Raw genomic sequence first — 24788 nt, forward strand, 5'->3', positions numbered from 1 at the left:
CACACACACACACACACACACACACACACACACACACACACACACACAAAGAGATGCTTTTCCCAGTTGGTGTTCTATCAACCAGGGCACAGGAGGAAGGTAGCAAAGAGCCTTCGTTTTCTCTTTGGAAAGCTTTCACTTAGTGCTCAGTAGACTTGCACTTTGTTATCTGTTCTGGAAGTGACTGGCATGCTCACAGACATTTGTGTACTGGATAATTCCAGTGTAATTGAATCACATCACCTGTAAATGACTTGGAGGACATTTTAATTTTTCTGTGAAATACATAACCCAGTGCCATTATTAGCAAGAAGTTCTGAAAGATGCGCTTATTTCTAATTTTCAAAAGCTTGTTAATTTCAGTGTGAGATGTTCATATTTATCTGATCTTTAAAATTTGGCCTTAATAGATCTCTCTGGCCAGGCAGATAGTTGGCAGAGTATTTACACGAGAATACCTGTGCAAATTATCTGATAATAAACATCAGATCAAAGGATATTTTTAACTTAGTGCCCTTAAGATACTCTGACTTTAACTCATTTTTGTCATATATTTTTAGAACCTGTGAATTGGCTAAATAATTAATAATGGCAATAATATGTGATTCTTAGCATGCCATTTAGTCCACTTGTTGACAGCACATTTATTCAACTTGTTTTTGGTTTAATTCACTTAATTTTAAGATATGAAGTAACAAATACACTACCTTCTTTTGACCTAAATGTCTTATTTATATCCTTTCCTCCCTCCTAAATTTTCTCCTGAATTCCCTATCCTATTCTCCACAATTCTCTCCTCTTCCCCTCTTTCCTATTTCAGCTGATGACCATGACTTATATTTTACTAAAAAGGTTCAAGTCAGTTATCTGTGAGCACCTCCTCCCCATCTCCTAACACTCAGATGCCTCCTGCCACTTTCCCCTCCTTCACTCCTGTCCCACAGACACACCCCCAGTTCTTGCCAATGCCAACCCTTCTATTTGCACAAGTGATCCCATTCCATCCAAACAGATTATCTCTGCTGTCATTCTTACTCTTTTATTTTTCATGAATATTTCGCTCACTACTGGCTCCTTCCTTATGGCCTACAAACATACTCATATCTCCCATATTCTCAAAAAACCCTCCAACTTGATTTTTCCATCTCTGCTGTTGTCCTAGATCTCTTTAGCCTATACTTCTTTTCTTCTTCCTCTAGACTACATACATCATTTGGTGATCTCATCAGTGTCCATGGCCTTAAATGTCATCTTCCTGCTAAAATTTCTCCATTTTTACCTTGAAACCCCAACCTTTGCACTCTTATATCTCATGTTGCTATTCAGACTTCTCAAACTAGATGTCTGATTGATGTCGCTGCTTCCCCTTCTCCTTTCCAGGGCACCACCAACCTCCCAGGCTTACAACCTAGCCATGACTGGTCTGTTGTCAAGGCCTGATGATTTCACTCTTGGCCTTCTTTTCTTTGATCTAGCTGCCACCATGGTGTTGGCTCTCATCAGCTCATGCCTCTTCTCTCTCCCTACTCCTCCATTGTGCCAGCAAGTGATTTTCCTAACATGCAGGTCTGAGTGTAGAAGGAACCACCCAGCCTTGTGGTGACTCATATACAAGATCCTCTATTTGGTGTTCGTAGCCCTTTATAACCTGTCCTCCTCTGTTCCAGTCTTCTTACCCCTCGTACTCTAACATCCACTCTGCCTTACCCTCCTTTTCTTGGCTCTGGCCATTTCTTTTGGTTGTCCCCTCCCTCTTCATCTTTGTCTCATGGCATCATTTAAGTCTCTGCTACCATCCCATCCTTAGTGGGAAGCCTTTCCTAACCCCTCCGTATTCCAGTGTCTTCCCATTTTGTCCTGTATAGAACTTGAACACATCTGTTTGCTTGTTGCCTCACCAGCTAAATGGTGAGCTCCTTGATGACAGGGACAGCTATTTGCTATTTTTGCATCCCTAGCCCTTAATTATTGGGGTACCTGACAACACCTGCTAGGTGCTTAATGAATGCTTGTTGTCCAACTGAACTGCTACTACTTTTCTTCCCCTCCTATAGATGGTCCTCGATCTGCAGGTTGGCGAGAACACATAGAACGTCGGCGAAGGTTTGATTTTGACTTTCGAGAACGGGATGACGAGCGGGGTTACCGCAGAGTGAGGTCTGGCAGTGGAAGCATCGATGATGATCGGGACAGCCTGCCCGAATGGTGCCTGGAAGATGCAGAGGAAGAAATGGGGACATTTGATTCCTCTGGGGCCTTCCTTTCCCTAAAGGTGAGCACTTATTTCCTTTTTTGTGGCAGAGAAGAGTAGTGATGAAATGCGTTCATGATGTGTGTGTTTTCGTGTTCCAGAAAGTACAGAAAGAGCCCATTCCTGAAGAACAGGAAATGGACTTTCGGCCTGTTGAGGAGGGGGAAGAGCGCTCAGATTCGGAGGGGAGTCACAATGAGGAAGCCAAAGAACCCGATAAGGCTGCCAGCAGAGAGGGGGAGCGGCTGGATCGAGTTGCTGCAGGTAAGGAAGAGACCTTGAGCTTTGGCTAAACCTCAAAGCTCCATTTATGATTAATTCCAGGTCTTTCTCCATCACAGAAACTTCAGAAGAAACAGGCGGGCCATCATCCCCATGTGCCAGCCCTTCTGAGCGTCAGCCTCCGGAGCCTCTGCAGCCAAGCCTGTTTGAGAGGAAGGAGGAGAGCAAAATTGAGCAACCAGAAGAGGAAAGCCAGCCTGAGAGCTCCCTCCCCACTCAGGGGCCCAACCGAGGAGAAGGTACTTGGCTCTACAAAAGTCAGCAACATCTTAGGCCTTCTCTTGGGACTCCCTTTAATTGAGATGATGAGCCCTAAGTGTTTCAGTTGTGTGGTCCATTCTTTAGAGTGGACAGGAACTTAACCACCCTTGATGACTTTATTTGGACCTTACTGGTGTTCTGAATGATCTTTCTCTGGTATTTTGTAGTCAGCAAATGTTTTTGCATTGATTCTCTTATTTAAGCATCACAAAATGCCATGGGAAGTAGATGTGCCTATTCCCATTTTATACCTTAAGAAACTGAGATTGAGAGATTTGGTGACTTGTCCAAGGTCACACAGCAAGTGGCCAGAGTAATGTTTGAGCTCAGCAAGCTCTAGATCCATTTTTTGTAATTCTCTTTTATAGAGAATTAACTCCTTTAAAGCCCAAGGGAGAGGTCAATAGTGCCCATGCCCCCAGCTTTCTTCTCTTCAGCTCTTGAGAGTTTTAGTCCAAGATATCATGAGTTAAGTCATGATCCTTTCCCCTTCTCAACCCCCGCCCTCCCACCCCCCCCAAAAAAAAAGGCCCATTTAGTAGAATTCTTAACACTTGGGAAGAGGCTGCCTGAATGAACATATTTATCTCTAGTTACCCTTGGCATCTTTGTAATTGAAGCATAAATTCAGTTTATTGAAACTGGGCAATGAAGCAGCTGATTATGGATTAGCATCTGTGGCTAGAGAGACATGACTAAGGGATGCTGGGGATGAACAGACATTTGGGGGAGACCTTGGTGACCCTCCTGGACATCTCCCTTCTCTGTTATAGGACTGTGATACTGATTATGAGGCCAGTGTCTTCAAACCTCCATGTTTCTTTTCTTCCTTACATGCCTGTAACCTGAAAGATTCGTAGTAGTAACGTTCTTCTGCCATTTGTAAAGTTGTCTAGCAAGTCTGAGTTTGTTTTATGGGTACCTGTTGGGTCAGAGACTCTGCAAATACTCAAAAATTTTTCGTATTGAATTGACTGTGGTTAAAATATTTGATATTTAATAATAATGCTATGTGATTCAATTCTTTTAGAGTAGTAGTATTTGAACTGTTCCCAGGAGGTGAGGAGATCTGACTTCATTGAGTAGGCCCCTAAATGGAGGGGTCAGAATGGAGCCATCTTTAGCAGATGGCTTCAGGGTGAGGGTTCAAGTGTGGTCTGGACCACTTTTCTTATCATATTACCCTGAGCAAATCACTTGACCTCTCCTGTGCTCTAGGCAGCATGCATTATTGGGGCTTCAAGGTATTGAGCAGGTATTTACCTGCACTGGCCGTTTTCCTCACTAACAGTTCTGACAGCTAATGAAACCACAGTTTCAGTCCCATTTCCTCACCCCTCAAAAAAAAAAATCCTAAACTAATTTGGACTGTTCCAGTGACTTAGAAATATTTTCTCTAAATTATAGTTTTTGACAACAGATGGAGATAGCTACTGTTTTCTCCAAGTAGTCAGTGTTTGTTTTATTAGTTTGTTCCGACATCATGAAGAGTTTCTTGGGAGGCTTAATATCGGGCAGCCTAAATGTAGGCTTTTGTTCTTCTGAGGCTTGTCTAGGTGTGCCAAAGCCTTTTAATGTCTTCCATCTCTTTCTCTAGAACTGGTCCCTGCTGTCCAGTCTTTGTCACAGAATGCTTCAGACCCAGCTTCTCCTGGTCTTCTTCTTCCCCCTCCTGTTGCCAGTGCAGGCCCTGCTCTCCGTCCCACCCAGACGCCAGCCATAGGTGCTCCCGGCATGAGTAGTGTTTCTGCAGACCCAGATGATGAAGATGGCCTCAAACACCTGCAACAGGTAAATATGATGCCTTCTTGGCCCTCACAACTTTGTGGAGATGATTTCCCAGACAAGGGGTTTGGGTATATTTTGTGTATTTAGTTGTGGGAGTTGGAGCATTCATTTACAATCCTTCCATGCTTATAAATTTCTGTTATGCAGTGGTCATCATGTCAGGTTATTTTTTGCTCCTTCTGAGATTGCCCTTGGCTGTTTTTTCCCTCTGGTATGTGGGGAATGCAAGAAAATGCTCCCTTTCAGCAACTGCTAATGGGCACCATTGTCTTGATATCTTCAGTTTAGCTGGATATTGTATCAAACAATTAACCATTAAACTCTCAGGCCTGCTTCTCTCCACTCTGCCACCTTGCTGCCCCAGTTTACTTTTTTAAAAAACCAGTTCCTCTGAGTTATCTCTTCAGAAGGGTTTCCTTTCCCTACAGAGTTTTTTCAGATGCTAGTTAGGTTTTTGTCAGTTGAGCAATGGCCCCTACTTCTATTCCTGAACCACTTTTCTGGTTTGCCCTTTGTCAGCAGGCTTTATTTAAAGCTTTTTTTTCTGTGTCTCTTCTCAGGCAGATTCTTTTCTTATCCTTTTTACCTCTGCAGCATTTGGAACCTCTGCCTTTCTATTGCCAGCCCTGCTCATGGGTGGGCTTTTCCTAGTTCTTTTGTCACTCTTCATTTTCCTTAATTTACCTTTGTGTGCATTTTTTATGTGAGCATGTGGGTGCTGTTCTCCCCAAAAGAATATTAATTTTTTTTGAGGGCAGGAATGATTTTATTTTGGTCTTTTCACCCCACCCCACCTCCCCACCCCCCACACACCCCCAGTGCCTAGCATATCCTCTTAATACAGACTTGTTGATTAATTATATGATTGGTCTTGTGCCTTTCCCCTTCTGTTACAGCAAGCAGAAAAGATGGTGGCCTACTTACAGGATAGTGCCCTGGATGACGAAAGATTGACAGCAAAACTCCAGGAGCACCGAGCCAAAGGAGTCTCAATCCCCTTGCTGCATGAGGCCATGCAGAAATGGTATTACAAAGATCCACAAGGTGAAATTCAGGGTGAGTCTCTGGCCTTTTATTTCCACCCAGGGAGATTGTCACCTGCCTCACATTTCCTTCCGGAAGGAAGAGGATCTTTGTGCCAGGGCCATGTGCTGTCAGAACCCCTGCTGTCCAGCAGGATCCCCAGCTGTGCTTTGCCAGGGCCTTCCATCTCCAAATGTTTCCCTAATTGCAAACTTAGTACCTGACTGAAGCCATTAATGGAATCATTTCTCCATAACTGATATTGGTGCCCCACTATCTGGAGACCAAAGTGTGGTGATGGGCCTTCCAGTGCATATTGGGTCCCCAGAGGACATTTGTCCTTTGGATGTTGTATGTCTTGCCTTTGGGGTTTCCCCATTCCCATTGTGGCACTGAAAGCATAGCCATATTTTACTGGGCTAGTTAGTTCTTTGTTCCACTGGCTTCATTGAAAAATAGTTAAATAATAACTGAACTGAAAGTCTTCTCAAGTTGCAGAATTTATTTTCCTAAGTTTCTTTGCTTCTGGGAAAGAAAATAAGAAAATTGGAAGAAACTTTTAGCATTGGGATTTGATCATTCTTTCAGTTGTTCCTGGAGTTAGTGATGATTTGAAAGTCCATTGGTGAACTCATTGACATACCGTCACTCAAATGCTCTTACTGTGACTGTGGCCAGTTTACTTTATCACTTTTTTTTTTCCACTTCAGTTTTTCTCATTTGTAAAACAAGGGTTATAAATTACCTCTTCTTATTCTAAACCTTCTAACTATTTTGCGAGGTGCCAGTTAAAGAGTTGGAATGATGAGCTGACAATTAGATAACAGGGCTGAGCATAGATCCCTTGGGTACTAGTCTGGTCTTTAATGCTTAGGTCTAGGAGCATATGCCATCTGGTACGAGCTGTCAGGTGACCTCAAAAGGGAGAAGTGTTTGTTTTAGAATGGGATTAGACTCTAGGAATGATCCTGGAATTCCTAACATGCTTCTGTTTTGATTGGTGGTGTCATAGGTCCATTCAACAACCAAGAAATGGCAGAGTGGTTCCAGGCAGGCTATTTCACGATGTCCTTACTGGTAAAGAGAGCTTGTGATGAAAGTTTCCAACCCCTTGGTGATATCATGAAGATGTGGGGAAGGGTTCCCTTCTCCCCAGGCCCAGCACCCCCTCCCCATTTGGTGAGTAAACTAGAACTTGTTTAGAATACCTGTAAAGTGGGTGGGCACCCATGAACCAGGAAGTGGCAAAACAAGGAGCAGTCTACAGGGTTTGTGCATTTTTTTTAGTGTGCTGTAAGAAACGAGAGAGAGAGAGAGAGAGAGAGAAAACCTGGGATTATCATTGTTATATGCTTCTGAGCATTTCTGTACACATAAAACTCTGCATATTTATTTTTATTCCAAATACCATGCTTTTTCATTGCATTTTATTGCCAATCTTTTGGAGAAACTGGTATTCTACTGTTGAATAGAGAGGCATTGACTGGATTTAAAACGTAAAGGATTATTCCATTTTCTAGAATTGTTTTTATGAATGGAAAACCATTCTGATTTGAAAGCACATGTTTTAAGTAATTGTAATGTGACTGACCTCTTAATATTAGCAACATCTGGTAGCTTTAATGATCTGACTCCAGAGCCTAATGGTTTTGAAACTAGTTTTTCATGAGCATTATTTACTTGAGCCCAAGAGATTTAAAAGAGACCAGCTGAATGGAGAAACTAGAAGATTCACTGGATTTTCCTGAGATTATTCAGTAACTGTCTTCATCATCCCTTGGTAGCTTTCAGAGGCTAGGCTACTTCTCACCTGCAACATCATTTTCACCTTTATTGAGGTTACTAGACAATCTCTTTCAGGGCAGATCCATCTTTCATAAAGTCTCCCAAATATCCTTATGAATGCATAAGTCTCAGCATATCAACCTTCACCTAGGCCTGTCTAAAACCTTGTCTTTAAGGCTTCCCAGAACCCAGCAGCCCCATCCAAACTTCCTCAGATTTTGTTTCTTAACCTCTCCTTCACTCTTATCACATGCAATCTAGGAGAAATGGAGCCTTTGTCAAAGCCCGGAGGATCTCCAGCCCCCAGCCCAGGGCTAGCCCTGTTTAGGAACATGGTTTATTTGATTGAGCTTGGATAAATCACTGCCCTCTGGTGGACAAGGCCTCAAATGGGGGGGAGGGAGAGTTGATCTTAAAGGAAACTTTTCTGATTTAATCTCTTTTAATAATTTAATTATAATTTATACTTTAATTAGATTTTATAAAATTTAATAATATTTTTATACTAAAAATCTATTTGTTATTTATATAGATTTGAGCTCTTTTGTCTTTAAGAGGAATTTAACAGTGTAAAGGGGAAAGATAAAAGATAGTAGGTTGAGGGAAACTGAGTTGAAATTAAAATCCAGAATAATTGGATGACTTCTGATCTCCACCACTGTTGACCCAAAGTAACTGTCTAGTGACAGTGCTTCCCACATTGCCTGCTCCCTTTTTTGTCATTTTCATGGTATGAGCTGATGCCTCACAGTTACTTTAATTTGCATATGTAATAATGATTGTTGTTGATTTTCAGTATGTTTTTGTGAAATATTTACATTCTTTGACCTTATCTATTGGGGAATAGCTCATTGTGTGTATTTTTGTTGATTGAGTAGTGTTATTTGGTGCAAATATTTTTCCCATTTTTAAAAAATGCATATCTAGCTTAGTAATTTGGCAATAAATGTTACAAAGCATTCTGTGGAACATAAATAAAATTTAAAGATGCCCCAAATGCATTATAGAAGACTCTGTCTTAATTGGCTAGATGAAAACCTAATTCTTTAAAATGATACTCATGCAAAAAGCTTTTTCATTTTCAGTAGTAAAAATTTTCTGGTTTATGTTTTGTGGTTTCACTTATCCCTTGTCTGGTTAAACCACAATTGTGAAAAAATATCTGATCTTAACCTTTTTGAATTTTTTATGTTGTGATTGTATATATTCAGCTTGTGAATCTGTTTTGTGGTTCTTGTCTTATAATGTTTCATCTTTCTTTCTAAGGCTGCCAAAATTCCAAAACCATCTTGACACTCCCTGATCAAAAATCTCTTTATTTCATAAAACATTTCCCAATGACGAGAAAACACATTTTAAACATTCATTTAAATTTTTTTGAGTTTTCAGTTCTTTGTCTCCCTTCCCCCTTCCTTGGAGAAGGCATGTAATTTGCTGATTCAAAAACTCCAGGGATTCTTTTTTGATGTTGGATAAACTATAGAAACTCAGTTCTAGTTCCAAGGAATCCCAGGCCCTCCCCAAGCTGGTTCCAGGACATCTTTGCAGTATTATTTAAGTTCTTGTTTCATTCCAGCCAGTTGAGGCTTCTCTGATACCTGAACTTATGACATCATCTGCTTCTGTCCTCATTCTTTGTGTATTCAAATCCTTCAAGGTTTGCTGCACATACATTTCAGAGAAGGCTTCACTTGAATTGTTTTTTTTTTTTTTTTATACAAACACCTCCCCTCCCCCCTTCTCAGATACATAATAACTTTTTTTTAAGTAAGGACTGTGTACATTGTCCAATTTTTCTGCTTGATGTCACCCCTAGGATGCTGTATATTATGTTAAAATCGACCCACTTAGCTTCCAAACATGCCTCCACCTGGGCAAGAATAGGCAGTCAAAATATACTTTCCTACTTTGATAGAACTAGGATCTCATTGATGTGGGCTGACCTACTGCTTTAGATTTCCTTTGCAGAGGAGAAAGGTAGCATGCTTGTGTGGGGTTCTTTGATTTCCTATTGTGGATCTATTTACATATAGTTTCGGTTTTATTTCTTATTAGTTTATACCTTTGAATATATATTATCTTTTGCATTTGATACTTCACTTCAGAAATTCTCAGGTCCAGCAGATTGTTAAAACCAGGATCACAGTTGTATTTTCTGACATATTAGTATACCATAGAACTTAATCTGTAGTAATCATGTTTCTTTTCCATTAGATAACTTCATTAACTTGAAGTGGTCTTCTTGTGCCATTGGCGTTTGAGCCTTTAAGTTGACCCATGACCTTTATGTTGAACTATTTGCCTTTTCTCCAAGAAAATACTATTCACTATTTTTTTTTAAAGAAGAAAACTATTTTAAGGCTTTTCCAATTGTTTGATGGCAGTTTTTCTATTCCAGGGAGAATTGGACCAGGAACGACTAACCAGGCAACAGGAGCTCAATGCCTTATACCAGATGCAGCATCTCCAATACCAGCAATTCCTGATCCAGTAAGATATTACTGCAGAAATATAGAGCACGACTAGCTTACTCTACCGTAGTGAGCTGTGGATTGTTTAGTCTTGGACCTTGATTGAAAAAGAGGTGGCAGTACCTGCCCTCTTTGTCACTGCTTCTTAGAGGAGATAGCAAAAGGCTTTTAGCCCCAAGATGCCAACCCCTTCAGCACTGAGCACAAATAGGCCTGTTGTGTGTCTTTTGGGTAGGAAACGGCAAGAAGGGTGGGAATTAAAAGATTTGAAGGGTAGAAGCAGAAGCAAGTTGGATGAGAGAGAAGAGGAATTTCATCAAAAATACAAAGTAATAGTCTTCCTTTGTATGTGATAGTTTCTGCTATAACTGGCCCTGGTCAACTCACACTGCATTCTTTTGGCAAATTCTGGGTGTCACACTTGGGGGAAGAAATTCAGAAGTTGTAATGTGTCCAAGAAATAGTTACCTGAATTGTAAAAAGGCTCCAAAACGTTCCAAGTCAGCAGGCATTTAGTAAGAGAACTTTATTATGTGCAGCTAGGCCCTGAGCTACAAACTAGAGATAGAAAGACAACAGGCAATTTCTGCCCTTGGTAAGCTCACAGTCCAATGAAGACAACATGCAAGTGAGGAGGTTCAAAAAGAGCCATGTACAGCCATGTACATTGGAGCTAATCCCTGAAAGAAGGTGCCATAATTAAAGAGAATTTACATGAAGTAGGATTTTAGCTGAGATTGGAAGGAAGCCAGGACACCACGAGGATAGAAGGAACAGCTTATTTCCATCAGGGAAAGAAGTAGTCATGAAGATAGTTTTTCTCTTTAAAAGTATTCCAATGGGAGCTTTCATCTCAGAAAACTTCCTTTAGCCCATGGGGAGTTCTTTCAGCAAAAGTACTCAAATGACAACTTAGACTTTTTGTCTCCATTCAGCCTTTATGAATCCAGGCCAATTTTCCATGGCTGTCCTGTTAAGAAAGCAGTTTTGGTGGGAGTCCTTCCTTGTTAGTTTGTCTTTGAATACCAGGTTCAATTTTTTTTATGAATGACTACAATTTCTTAAATTGGAAAACTATGGTTTTCTCTGTTTTGGCGTTATTTGTCACCATTGAAGAAATAGTTAGAAATGATTATTTGCTTTATAGCTTATATAGGGCAAAGCTTGGTAATTAGTCTTTTCCTAAGCCTGAGAACATTAGCCCATGAAATGTCAGAGAACCATTGGGCTGCTACTGTGGATACAGAGGTGACCTTGGGAAGGTGTTGGTCTTGGGGCTTCAGTTCAGTTCTGAGGCCCCTTCTAGTTGTTATAGGTCCAACTACACACATTCTTTCCCTACTTTTTGAAGACAACAGTACGCCCAGGTGTTGGCGCAACAGCAGAAAGCAGCCCTTTCATCCCAGCAGCAGCAGCAATTGGCAATGCTCCTTCAGCAGTTTCAAACTCTCAAGATGCGGTAAGTGCTCCATCCTTCCTTCTGGAATTTTTTCAATGTACCCAATTTTTTATTTTTTAATGAGTGTCAAATGAATCTAGAGAGTGACTTAGATCCACAAAGGATGAATACGAATCCACATTAAGAGAATAAGAATAATCAGCTAGTGGATGGCTAGTCAGAATAGGATTAGACATCATTCTCTACCTGTCCCTGGCCATTGGGGCATTTGTTGATCTATTTCTTGAGTTTCCCCTGGGGGGGAAAAGCACATTTCTTTGGTTCTGAAGCAGAGTTCAGGGTTACCAGATATGTGGCCTGGCTAAATTGAGCTGGTTCAAGAAGCTGTCATTGAATGAATTTCATCTCTCCTCATGTGCATTATTTTCAAATAAGTCAGTAGGAAGGAAAGAGTGCATATTCTGATAATTCTTGCTGCTTTATCTTCTAGAATTAGGTAACTGCTAAAACTGTCTAAGGCAACACAGGTCATCATAGGATTCAGAGATAAACTTGTTCTTTGCCCAGAACCTAGTAATCTAGTGTCAGATTTTTGTGTACAAGCAAGAGAAAGTCAGAGATAGTGTTCGTGAAGCAGTGAGACTAGAACTTCTCCTTTGTTCAGTCTTCAGCAGTGACATATCGTATCTTTTTCTTTCTTTGCAGAATATCAGAACAGAATCTGATTCCATCTGTTACTAGGTCTGTGTCAGTTCCAGACACTGGCTCTATTTGGGAGCTTCAGTCAACAGCTTCACAACCTACAGGTAAAATACTTGTCTTTTCCCAAAAGGAAATCCAGATTATATGGAAGTCTCAGTAGGGAAAAGGCAGCTTTAAAACAGTTATTAAAAGGAATTTCTTTCCCAACAATATTGAGTTGTCTTTTGCCAGTTTGGATGAAGGTGAACAAATGTTAAGTAAAATATTAGTTTAAGGTTCTGTGTTTGCATGAGAAACTATAGCTTTTGGTAACATTCCTGCTCTTGGATCTATGCCTCTTTGCCATATGCCTAGCAGTTTTGGAAACAAAGCCAGTGGGAAGAGGTCTTGATCAACCTTCCTGTCTTCAGTAAGAATAGAGTATTCAAGTGCAATAATCCCCTGCATTGTGGTGTTGCTCTTCACACTTAGGATTATTTATTGCCTGTAGATACCTACAGTGGTGACACAGTGGTGTACACTGAGCTGGGCCTCACTGGAACAATGCAGAGAGTACTTTTAAACACCATAACCTTTTACCTGAAAAAAGATTGGTCTTGTTAGCATCATGGTTCTTCCAGTGGTACTTTCTGACTGTGAATCATATAATATTAATTCTAGGCCCTATATCTTTGAGGTTATGAGTTCTTAAAAGGCCATGGGGAGGTTCCTGGTGGCCATGAGCAGGCTGTACTGGCTTCCCAATAAAGACTGACACAGAAGGGTCATAATGGTCACCCATATATGTAACTGGATGAAAATGGTGCTATAATTGTATTTCTTGAGAGTAGAAGAGATCTGATAGATAGAATGGTCTTTGTACCCCATTGGTAGCTCCACTGTGTTAAGACATCTAGTGGAGGGCCTCTGGCCTCATGGAGGCTTCACGAAGGACTGGAAGCAAGCTTGCCCCACATGGACCAGGGCTTGAAGGGATTCAGTTGCAATACAGGGAAATATAGGTATCCTTTCCACATTATGACTTTCCCTATTGCAGTTTTGATATATTGAGGGTCAGCATAAAAAATTCAGTGGGAATTTGGAGGAAGTTTTATGGAAGTGGCAGACAAGGCTAGAAGATGACACAAAAAGTTTAGAAACATTTTTACTTAATATTGACCTACCTATAACCTATGACTAAATACCTAACCCAGGTTTTACAGTAAAGTACTGTAAATACCCCATAAAAGAAAAAAAATTCAGACTTCTTCTCTGATACAAAGGGAGGACCAAAACATTTTGTGTGGATTTTCCAGATTGTGGGGGCATCACACCCCTAAGGGGTTCCTTCAATGTGGAAGGGCTACCTGTACAGGTTGATGGAAACCTCAGGGTAAATGGAAGAGTTGTGATTGGTTTGTGGAAGATTTCTGCCTAGTCTCTTCTGAGGCGCCTAGATGTCAAAAGAGCCACAAGGCCCAGTTTTTCAGAATCCTTATCTATTGTGGATTTTGAGATTTTCTCTTTTTCCCAACATCAACCCAAGGCTAACTAGAACATTTCAAGTGTGACTCCATTGGTAGGGATAATTTTCCTTGCCACCAAAGCAGAGAATAGACTTGGGCGATGAATGGGCCTTTGAGATTTCCTCTTGGCTTTATGAAGTTGGTGATCTACTTGAGTTTTAATTGCTGTCATTTTTTTCCCCCCACGTTTTACAGTCTGGGAAGGTAGTAGTGTTTGGGATCTTCCTCTTGACACAGCGGCTCAGGGACCAGCTCTTGAACAACTTCAACAACTTGAGAAGGCTAAAGCTGCCAAGGTCAGAGACTGTCATTCATATATAGTGGCAATTCATTGCATGCAATGGACTTCTTTCGGTTAACACATTTGGGAGGGAAAATAGTATCTCCCTTCCCCCGCTCCATACACACCTATCACTTACTTGCTTCCCACCCAAAACCAAAGATTCTTGGTAGAATTAAAGATGATCAGTTTTTGACAATACCTCAGTGATACTTGGTATCTGTCTCTCACTTTGTAAGTGTGCCCGAAATGAACGTTTTGTCATAAATATTAATACTACAAAAGATTTACTTTTATTCTACTATAAAAGCGGCCCCTCTTTTCAGAAGTGTTGTACATACCCTTGTCCCTAAAAATAATATAAAGATTATGGTGATTATGACTTAATAATAGGACTCTAAGCATTCTCAAAAGCATAAAGTTTGAAGCTTTGGCATTATGGTGGTAATTTGCTGTTATTCTGTAAATCATAGAAACCCTTTCTAGTTTCCATTTCTCCATGAACCATTTCCTTTGTTTAGGACTCATAGCTTAACTTGATTCATTTTCTGGAGTTCTTAAACTGTGGCCATTGTCCAACCCCCTACACAAATTCAAACTTCAGAACCCAACCCAAACTTGACCTAGAACCTCATCCATAATATGCCTGACGGGTGTTTTGTCACCCATACTCTTGGAATGCCTCTCAGAGAAAACCCAGGGCCTCCAGGCATAGCCTCATTCATTCCACTTTTAGATTGATGCCTTTGGTAGCAAGTGTTGTCTAGTTAGTGTCTATGAGAAGGTAGTATCTCAAGATAACTAGGAACTGGTCACCATTGAAGTTGGAAAACTGGATAATGGCAGGGACATGAGTCTCCTTGTCTTCTCTGATTAGTGGCTCCTTTGTGGTATACAGAGAAATAGCAGATTGCCTTTATAATGCTATGGAAACAAGCCCTTAATGAAGGAATTGAGAGGAGATAGATGAAGAAGGAAAGAGCCACTGATTAGTTTAGAAGACCTTTGGGCTGTGGGAGCTTTGGATTCTTGGGAGCAGAAAGAACCACTAAAAATTCTGAGCCCAGGTGTTGCCTCTAAGTTCTCTAATGGAGGCCAGAACTCACCTCCCATTCTTCTGTATAGCTAGAACAGGAGAGAAGAGAGGTGGAGATGAGGGCCAAACGTGAAGAGGAGGAGAGGAAACGGCAGGAGGAGCTCCGGAGGCAGCAGCAAGAGGAGGAGAGGAAGCGCCGAGAAGAGGAAGAGCTGGCGCGAAGGAAACAGGTGAGGAGGGGCCTGAGGGCCTTGGTCTGAAGACTGGCCATGGGCAAGGGCCTTGCACAGGATACCCTAGGACTCCCACACATGGCTGAATCCAGTGATTCCCTTGGGCCCCTGAGAAAGAGATGCATTGCCAACTTGGCATTCGTAGATGGAGAGTTTCTTGACCCAAGTTTTAGGATAGAAAGTTTTATCCTGAATTATCTTCTCATGTTGTTGTAGCTTTATCTACATTTTCAAAAACGAAGAATTATGGCAAAAAAGTCATTTGAATTAGCTTGGACCACATATCAGCTGGTAGATAGGAGATGGTCAGTAAGTGTTGCCTGATTATTCCATATTTCCATCTTTTTCTCAGTACAGATGAAGGGAATAAATGGAATGATGACCAGAAAGGACACTATTTAAGAAACCCACAGTGGCAGATTTAAGTAAATAGCTGTTCCACTACTCTTAACAACTGAGTGAACATCTATTAGAAATGCAATAGCTTTTTAAGTTGAGAATTTCTAGATGTAGTTAAGCTTGTATCCTTTGTGCTTATTTGTCTTTTTAAACTTAGTTTATGCTTTACTTTGGGTGGAAAATCATTTTCCTATTGAAGATTCTTAAGAGTTACACATAAAATAAGTTTTATAACTAATTTTTACTGTTGATTTGGTTTATTTTTGTTTAGAGAGAATAACCAGGAGTAGTCACTCACATTTGGGTTTTGCAGAGCTTTATAAGTATTGTGTCATTTGTTATATAAGGACTCTAGATTTCATTTTTTAAATTCTGAGGAGGGAAACTAAATGGGACAAAATACTTTCTGACATCAGCCATTCAACAAATGCTTAGGAACTATCTGCTGGGTGCTGTGAAGATGACAAAGTGAGGATTAGGGATGGTCCCTTCCTTCAGAGTCAGGGTGGGGATAATGTGTAAACCTGGATATGTTTTCTGCATGAGATTACATAATCTGTGTTGGGGCACCAAAGGAAAATTTCCTGAAGGAGATGGCATTTAAGTTGGGCAAATGCCTGGGATTTTATTGGGTGAAGAATGATCAGAGGAAGATATTGCAAATAGTATGTATAAAAACAAGAAACTGGGGAAACAAAGCTCCCTTTAGAATGGCCACGAGTAATGAGTTTGACCCTTTTGTAGAGTATCAATAGGAGTGAACCATTGAGTTTATGATTAGCTGGGAGAGAAAGTAATGAATGGGGGCGGGATATGTGAACACTGAGCATGAGAATGTTCATTCTCTCTGTCTCTCTCTGTCTCCCTTTCTCCCTCTGTCTCTCCCTGTCCCTCTGCCTCTGTCTATCTGTCTGTCTGTCTCTGTCCCTCTGTTTCTGTCTTTCCCCACCTTTTCACTCCCACCTCCCACCCCACCCTCAACAAATCTCACAGGTTGAGTTACCAATTGTATCCTACTGATAGGACTATAGCATTGGAACAGATTTTTAGAGTGGTAGCTGCCCATCACATCTCTCTTCCCAGTGCTACTGAACCTATCTTCTCCAGAACCCTTCACTAACAGTGGCTGACCAATTCCATTTGTGAACATGCCCTCATGCCAGAAGTGCCAAACATCCCATATACTCCTAGGTGAGCGCTAGGTGGCTTAGTGGCTTAGCTCTGGTCCTGGAGTCAGGAAAACCTGAATTCAAATCCAGCCTCAAAACACTCTCTGTGTGACCCTGGGCAAGTCACTTAGCCCTGTTAGCCTTAATCCACTGGAATATCTTTGCCTAGAAAGCACCATGGACTGAATTGTTTAGTGTCACCAAGGGTCAGGCCTGCATAATCTCCTTTGTGTGTGAGCACCTGAGATAGTGGGAAGCACTGATCTCTTCAGGCCTCACTGGCCCCTGTTCCTTAAACTCTTTCTTCTATAACAATTTCCAGTCTTCTCACTGGCCTAGCCACTGTCCTGGATGTATTTTGACTTGTCAGGGTCCCTTTAAACTTGAGTCCCCAGAAGGGACCCCTTTTAAATGTATTTCAAAGCATAGCTTTTTCTTGCCTCTCTTTTGGGGAGCCTAAGATGGTATCCTCTTTTTGGCATCTATTCCAGCCTATTGGCTCTTGTGCTTGCAGGCCATGAACCTGACCCCAGTTGCACTTTCTGGTTCATGTTATGCTTCTTCCACAAGTCAGGCCAGAGCCACACCCATTCCCAAATAGTCCAGTCTACATTGGACTTGCTCTTTTCTATACCTTTGGGATGTCCCATCACTCCTAATGCTAGCCTGGCATTTTCCATGATCTAGTCTGTGTCTTTTTTTCTAACTAGGGATTAAGCAATGCAGGAACTGTCTCTGTATTGTCTCTTGCCTTTAGGACTTAGCACTGTGTTCTGCCTGTTCAAAGAGCTCAGTAAATACTTACATAATACTCAGGACCATCTTTCCCCCTTTTGCCTATAGTTCCATTCTTATTTTCATTCCTTAAATCTCGGCCAGCCAACTGTTCCTGGGTCTCTTCTCCATGTTGCACTGTTGATCTGGGCCTACAGTCCCTGACTCATCTGTACCTTTGGCTCAGAGAGCCATGTCAGAATTAAGCTTGGAGATATTCAGACCTGCATCTTACCACTTGGCCTTCTCTTCTGCCTATCTTTGAGAGACTAGTCTGCCAGCATTTATTAAGCGATGCCCTTTGCTGTACCAGGCACTCTGTTAGGTGCTGGAACACCAAAAGGAAGCAATCATTGTTAATGTTCTGTCAGGGGAGACTGCTCGTGTGTGTATTTATTCCAAATAAACATCAAATAGTTGAAAAAGTAGGGAGGCTGGGAACTATACTTGGAGGAATTCCATTTCTATAGAAAGTAGTACTTGAGTAGAATTTTAAAGGAAGGGGGGCTCAGTTCTCTTGAGATGGAGGTCAGGAGGAAATCATGTTCCCTGCCCAGGTGGGGTGGAGGAAGGGGAGAAGGGAGAGATGAGCAATGCAAAGGCCCTGAGGTGGAGTTGGGAGGTTGACTTTTGTGTCTGGGAAACACACAAGGCCAGGTTGGTTGGCCAGAGGAGTAATGGTACAACAGTGCTGGAGAGAGGTTGGCCCAGGTGACCTGGGGCTTTGGATGCCAAACCCAGAAGTTGACATTTGACCTGTAGAGACTGTTGAGGAGGGAAATGACACTTGAGGTCAGGCTTGCACTTGAGGAGAGTCAAGATAGGAAGATCCATTAGGAGGGTGTGGGAACGATCCAGGCAGGAAGTGGTGAGGATCTGAACTCAAGTGGTGGCCAGGCCAAAAGAGGGCAAAGACTAGATGTGGGAGATGTGGTGGAGGGAGAAACTGAAGGATTTGATAGCTCTTTAAATGTGTCAGAGGAGGGCAAGTGCAAAATTGAGGGGGGAATACTAAGATTATAAACCTGGGAAACAAGAAAGCTCAGGATGTCTTGGACAAAAAGAAGCATGTCTGGTAGAGGGAGATATTTAAGGGAGAAAGACAGTGGATTCTGTTTTGGACATGCCGAGTTTGAGATGTCTCTGGGACATCCTTGTTGAAATGTCCAGCGGTCAATTGGTGATAAGAGCCCAGTTCTCAGGAGAGAGAGACAGTGACATAGTTATTGGCACAGAAGGAGCCAGAGTTAGGAGCTGGGATATAGATGGTGAACTGAGGGAGAGACTCGTGGAGGAGGGAAAGTCGAAGAGAATGTTGTCACAAAAACGCAGAGAAAAGATCATCAAGGAATCCAGAGGACTCATTGGCAGCGTCAGAAATGTCAGGAAGGCCCGAGAGAGACTTGGTACCTCTGGACAGAGGTCAGGAGCCACATTGCAGGGGGAGTTGGTGCCCAAAATGATGTGTGCTACTGCCTTTGGGGACGTGGCCATGAGGGGATCTACATTCTGGGCCAAGCAGCACTGTTCAGTTTCTGGGCCGCTTTGGGCCTCTGTGCAGATACCTTGGGCTCTTTGTATCTGGAATGGGGTTCAAACATGGAGGTGGGACTGCTGGATGCCAGGGGCTTTAAAGGACAGAACTAGGGCAGTCCAGTGTGTGCCCAGGGAAATTCTGTGGCCTGTTCTTCCTTATTTTATTGTATTTTATTCTTGAAACCCTCACCTTCCTTATTAGAATCAATACTGTGTGTATTGAATCTAAGACAGAAGAGAGATAAGGGCTGGGCAATGGGGTTAAGTGATTTGCCCAGGGTCACAAAGCTAGGAAGTGTCTGAGGCCAGATTAGAACCCAGGACTTCCCATTTCTAAGCCTGGCTCTCCATCCCCTGAGCTCCCCTAGCTGCTCTCTCTAGCATATTCTGGCAATGCCAGTATAAAACCCAATTCTAGACATCCCTGGAATGCCCTTTTGTCCCTCAGGAAGAAGCGCTCAGACGCCAGAGGGAACAAGAGATGGCCCTGAGGCGACAGAGAGAGGAAGAGGAGGAGCGGAGGCAGCAAGAGGAAGCTCTGAGGAGGCTGGAGGAGAGGAGAAGGGAAGAGGAGGAGCGGAGGCAGAGGGAGGAACTGCTGCGCAAGCAGGTGGGCTGGGGGAGGGGAGGGGAGGAACAGCAGGAGGAGCTGCTGGACAGACAGGTGGTGGTGAGGGGGGAGGGTGGCTTTCACTACACTTGCCCTACAGTTACAGTGAGGACTCACAGAGCTGTAGATCCAGAACTGGGGAATAGGCCCAGGTCCACAGAGCTCATGAGTAGCAGCAGCGCTAGAGATCCAACAGGTGCCCTCTGAGGCTATACTTCTGCCGTTGGGGTTTTCCTGCAGAGGTCCTTCTCCAATAGATTAAGGCAAACAGGTTAAATGACTTGTCCAGGGTCACACAGCTAGTATGTCTGTTTGGCCTCAGGTCTGTCTGAGTCCAGGCCTAATGTTCTATCCATTATACCACCTGGTCCTCTCAGTACTTGGCACCTAGTAGATATCAGTTATTGATAAACCAATTCCATGCCTCCTCTCACTGCTAACCAAGTTATGGTTCCTAGGATTCAAAATTTCTTTTGATCAGCAAAATCTAGCCCATACTTCTTCCTCCTCTCTTCTTTAAGTAAAATTTCTAGGATATGTTGTGATGGGAATTTTTCAGTATAATTCACTTTTCAATTCTTTGCCTAACACCAGAGGGCAAAGCTCTGTTCTAATCCTTCTATGGACTTGACTGTCCAGTTACGTGCAATTTCCTGAAATTCTTTGGAAAATGTCCGGCTTGGAGTTGTGGGTTTTCAAAGCCCTTCCAGGTCTACTTCTGTAAGAAGTCATTTTCTAGGGCCATGCAGTCAGATAGATGTCTGAACGGCATAACTTCAAGGCAGAGTAACAAGATGGCAGCTAGTTCAGCAGGAGAGTGACTTATCAGGTGATGAGACAAATGGGCACAGCCTTTTGAAACAGGATTAATCACTTCCAACTTGGGCCTCTTACTCTATGCCTAAGATAACCTGGCAGTGGGCTGTTTCTTATTCATTCAGTGACCCAGGATCACTTTATGGTGGCTTGAGATGGATTATAGTAGATAGCTGGATATAATATATAGTTGATATTAGGTTTGAGATGAGGTATAAACTCTTTGTAAAGTCTGTTTTTTATTTTATTCAAAGGTTTGTTTTTTCAGTTACATGTAATAACATTCTTCAACATACATTTCCTGAAAATATGAGATCCAAACTGCCTCCCTTACCACCCCCACCCCCCCATAAGCAATTTAATCAGAGTTAGACATGTATTATCATGCAAAATGTACTTCTGTATTGGTCTTTGTTGTCAGAGAATACTCATATAAAACCAAAACCCCGAAATAGAACCCCAAATGAACTAAAGTGAAAAATCTTATTCTTTGATTTGCATTCTGATTCCAACAGTTCTTTTTCTGGAGGCAGACAGCATTCTTTTTCAGAAGTCCTTTAGGATTGTCTTGGATCATTGTATTGCTGAGAGTAGCTAAGACTTTCATAGTTGAGCATCATATAATATTGCTGTTACTATAAACAGCATTTTCCTGGTTCTGCTTATGTCACTGCATCAATTCATGTAGGTCTTTCTGACTCTGAAATCATCCTGCTCATCATTCCTTATGGCACAATAGTATTCCATCTCAAACATATACCACATCTTGTTCAGCCATTCCCAATTGATGGACATCCCTTCCATTTCCATTTCTTTGCCACCACAAAAAGAGCAGCCCTAAATATTTTTGTACAAGTAGGTCCTTTCCCCTTTTTTATGATCTCTTTGGGATACAGATCCAGGAATGGTTACCGGATCAAAGGGTAACATAACCCTCTTCAGTGAGACCCAGACTTGACTTTTCTGGTGCTCTTATGTCTTCATCTCTCTTTCTGGAAAGGAAGAGGAGGCTGCCAAATGGGCCAGAGAAGAAGAGGAAGCTCAACGTCGGCTTGAAGAGAACCGACTGAGGATGGAAGAGGAGGCAGCCAGGCTCCGGCATGAGGAGGAGGAGCGAAAACGCAAGGAGATGGAGCTCCAACGACAGAAGGAGCTGATGAGGCAGCGGCAACAGCAGCAGGAAGCCCTTCGGCGCCTCCAGCAGCAGCAGCAGCAACAGCAGCTTGCCCAGATGAAGGTAAATTGTTCTTTCCCCAGAAGGGAGTGGGGAAAAGAGAGAGATTCATGACAGAGGAATACAACTGAGTTGCAGCTCTGGGTCCTTGGAGATGGAAGGGAAGGAGGGAATATAAATTGTCTGAGACATGGGGATTTTAGGGAACTGTGAGTAGACCAGTAGGTTGGAAAGAGGTGATTTTTTTTTTAACCCTTACCTTCCATTTTAGAATCAATATTGTGTAATTGGTTCCAAGGCAGAAGAGCAATAAGGGCTAAGCAATGGAATCACACAGCTAGGAAGGTACCTAAGCTTAGATTTGAACCCAGGACCTCCCATCTCCCTGGCTCTCCATCCACTGAGCCACCTAGCTGCCCCATATATGGGCTTTCTTTTAAGGGAGCAGTAGAAGAATTACAGATGCAGATAAAGGGCCAAATTATGGAGCACGTTGGGTGCCAGACAAAGGATGTGGATGTTTTTCTGTTGATACTGGGAACCCAGTGAAGATTTTGAAATAGGGTAGTAATGTGTGCAAAGGACAGTTTCAGTATCTTTGATTTGACACATCATGCACATGATGGTTTGGAAAAGGGTAAGATGTTCTGAGAGAGCAGTTAGCTTGGCATTGAGCTTATGGTGATAAATGGCTGGAGGCTTGGTAGCAGTGAGTCTGAAAAGGAAAGGATTGCATTCGAAGGTATTACTATTGGAGGTATAGGGAGAAGGGAGAGGCTAAGGCTTCCAGGCTTTCTCCACCCTGGCCTAACAAGGAGAATGATTGGACCACTAATGGAAAAGAAGGTATGAGACTGATGAAAGGATCTTCTGCAGTTGATGGCAAATGGACATAAGGAGATTTGGGATTGAAGTTTGAGATAATTCAAGGTTATTGATGTTGATTTTTGGAATTCTCTCTATAGAGATGGTGATTGAAGTGATTAGGATGAGATCTCTAAGAAGAGGATAGAAAATTGTTCCCCTTTTTAAAGTTTCTTCCAAAGTATCTTAATTTTTAAAAATTCATCATAAAGTAGGATTCATTAGGCTACAGATGGGGAAAAGGAAGAGAGAAGAAGGAATTGAATACTGGGAGGGCGGGATCTGTGGAAGACATGAGGAAGGGAAAAATTTTAATGATCTCTATCTGTAGAGCAAAGGTGTATTTTTTAAAAAGAGTAAGACCCTGGCATCATACTCTTTACTTAACCCCGTGCTCTGTCTTTTTAAGCATTTTTTCAGTAATCCAGTTGAAGGAATACTGCTTGTGAAAGCCAGAGATGACACAAAGCCAGGATAGAAATACTTTGGAATATAACAGCATCAAGATCCCAAAGATCCAATACATTGTAACTTCTTAGTGAAAAAAGCAAAGTTTAAAACAAAACTTAAATCTCTCCAATATAGAGATTGATAACATGATAACATTTCATGTCTGAAAAAAGCTTAACAGGCTCTGATCATAGACTGAACCCAAGCTGAAAAATGACCAAAATCTTCCATGTTAATCTTTAATAAGAAATGTGATCACTAGACAAAGGTCAGGCATTAGCCCTATAATGTTCTATACCCCTGCTAGGTCATGCGATAAGTGGGGCTGTGTTTCCTAGGAAGGCAGTTATGACAGCGGGAGAAATGGGAAATCACATCAGATGAAGAAGAGTTCGTAAGAGCTGATGAACACTTGTGAGAATGTTGTGTAGAAGTTAGGATGCCTCAAAAATGAGATGGGCTTCTTTGATAGCCAGTGAGCTCTTCTTCCCTTGGAGGTAGAAGGAAAGGGAACGTTATAGAACAACTTGTCAGAATGACTTAGAAAAGCTTCTCTTGTGATATGACAGGTTGGACTACCAACTCTAATAATCAGTGTGGGGTACGAAGTAGATCTTCCATGATAGGAAGCCTGAATTAAATGTTCTAAGCCTTGAAATCTTGGCAACCTGTCTCAAATGCTCTTGTTTCATTTTTGCTCAGCTTCCATCTTCTTCCACGTGGGGCCAACAGTCTAATTCCGGGGCTTGTCAGTCTCAGACAACACTATCATTAGCAGAAATCCAAAAGCTAGAAGAAGAACGAGAGCGGCAAGTTCGAGAAGAGGTAAGTTCTCTAAATGGAAAATATTATGCCAGATGCTGGCAGAGTCCTGAAGGATAGAATTATCATAGTGCATCCTAGCAAAATATGGGGCGCTCCAAAGTCTTCCATAATTCCAAAATATCTCCTTGATTAGCTGTAGGTTAGTGTAATTTAGAAATACATTCATTTATGGTGTGGGGTGCATATAGTTCCCTAGCCTGACTTAAACACTGTGAAGATTAGTATAGTATGTAGTATAGTATAAGTAAAGTATAATATAATATAACTGTATAATAAAATTAATAATATACTACATAATCTGTAGCATATAATACTAGCAGTATAATAATAGCAGGCTCCAAGTTCTAAACTGGCATTTCCTCAAGTACATTTGGGATCTGGCTGTTTGGACCTTCAAGACACAGTTCTCCGAAAAACTAGAACCTTTAGCTAACTGACCAAAGTCCATTGACCCCTAGGCTGACAGCACTCCAGTCTTTTATAGTGGCATTATGTAGCTGTAGGCTAATGGGGAGATCCAGCTTGGATATGAAAGGAAACTATAGTCAGTTGCTCCCCTCCCAAAAGGAATGGGAAGGCTGACGGGGCACTGTGAGTTGCCTTGGAGACATGGATTGTGGGGGAGGAATCATTTCAGATCAAGTCCTGACTTAGACTCCTGTGACAATGCATGAAGGGAAAAATGCAGTCAAGGATGGGCTTATACCCATTGAATATGAATCTTATTTTTAGGGGCAAGGGATGGAATTTCTCTTTGTAGAGACTCCTGCCACTCCACCTGTGACATGGTTTAACACTGTCCTAGATCACTGAGGGTTCAAACAACTTTATTCAAGGTCTTCTGAATCTAAAGCCAGTCTCCTGACAATGAAAAAGCATTTCCTACATGCTGGTCTTTTGACTCAGCAGCAGTGGAGCTTCCATCCTAACAACATACTATCACATTCTCTTGTCTCGCAGCTTTACCGTGCCTGCCTCTCAGTAGAGACCACAAGGAGCAAAATTTAATGTGTTAGCATTGACATTTTTGTGACAGGCATTGTTTTTCTCAGGGCAGCTGGTGGTGCAGGGGAATGAATGCCAGGCCTGGAATCAGGAAGAAGACTCATCTTCCTGATTTGAAATCTGGCCCTCAGATACTAGCTTTGTGACCCT

General features: G+C 42.0%; 1 protein-coding gene across 1 annotated transcript in view; it reads left to right on the forward strand.

The window, feature by feature from the left end:
- Nucleotides 1-24788, forward strand: part of GIGYF2 (GRB10 interacting GYF protein 2) — a 112690-nt gene that overhangs the window by 69124 nt on the left and 18778 nt on the right. The window contains exons 9-22 of the mRNA XM_044673290.1: nt 2055-2272; nt 2353-2515; nt 2593-2772; nt 4392-4585; nt 5479-5638; nt 6618-6784; nt 9789-9880; nt 11213-11320; nt 11966-12066; nt 13663-13763; nt 14873-15013; nt 19343-19504; nt 21321-21557; nt 23511-23633. Coding sequence (XP_044529225.1) covers nt 2055-2272; nt 2353-2515; nt 2593-2772; nt 4392-4585; nt 5479-5638; nt 6618-6784; nt 9789-9880; nt 11213-11320; nt 11966-12066; nt 13663-13763; nt 14873-15013; nt 19343-19504; nt 21321-21557; nt 23511-23633 — 2147 coding nt within the window. The remainder of the gene's footprint in view (nt 1-2054; nt 2273-2352; nt 2516-2592; nt 2773-4391; nt 4586-5478; nt 5639-6617; nt 6785-9788; nt 9881-11212; nt 11321-11965; nt 12067-13662; nt 13764-14872; nt 15014-19342; nt 19505-21320; nt 21558-23510; nt 23634-24788) is intronic.

Source organism: Gracilinanus agilis, chromosome 4 (assembly GCF_016433145.1).
Source record: "Gracilinanus agilis isolate LMUSP501 chromosome 4, AgileGrace, whole genome shotgun sequence".
Lineage (NCBI taxonomy): Eukaryota > Metazoa > Chordata > Mammalia > Didelphimorphia > Didelphidae > Gracilinanus > Gracilinanus agilis.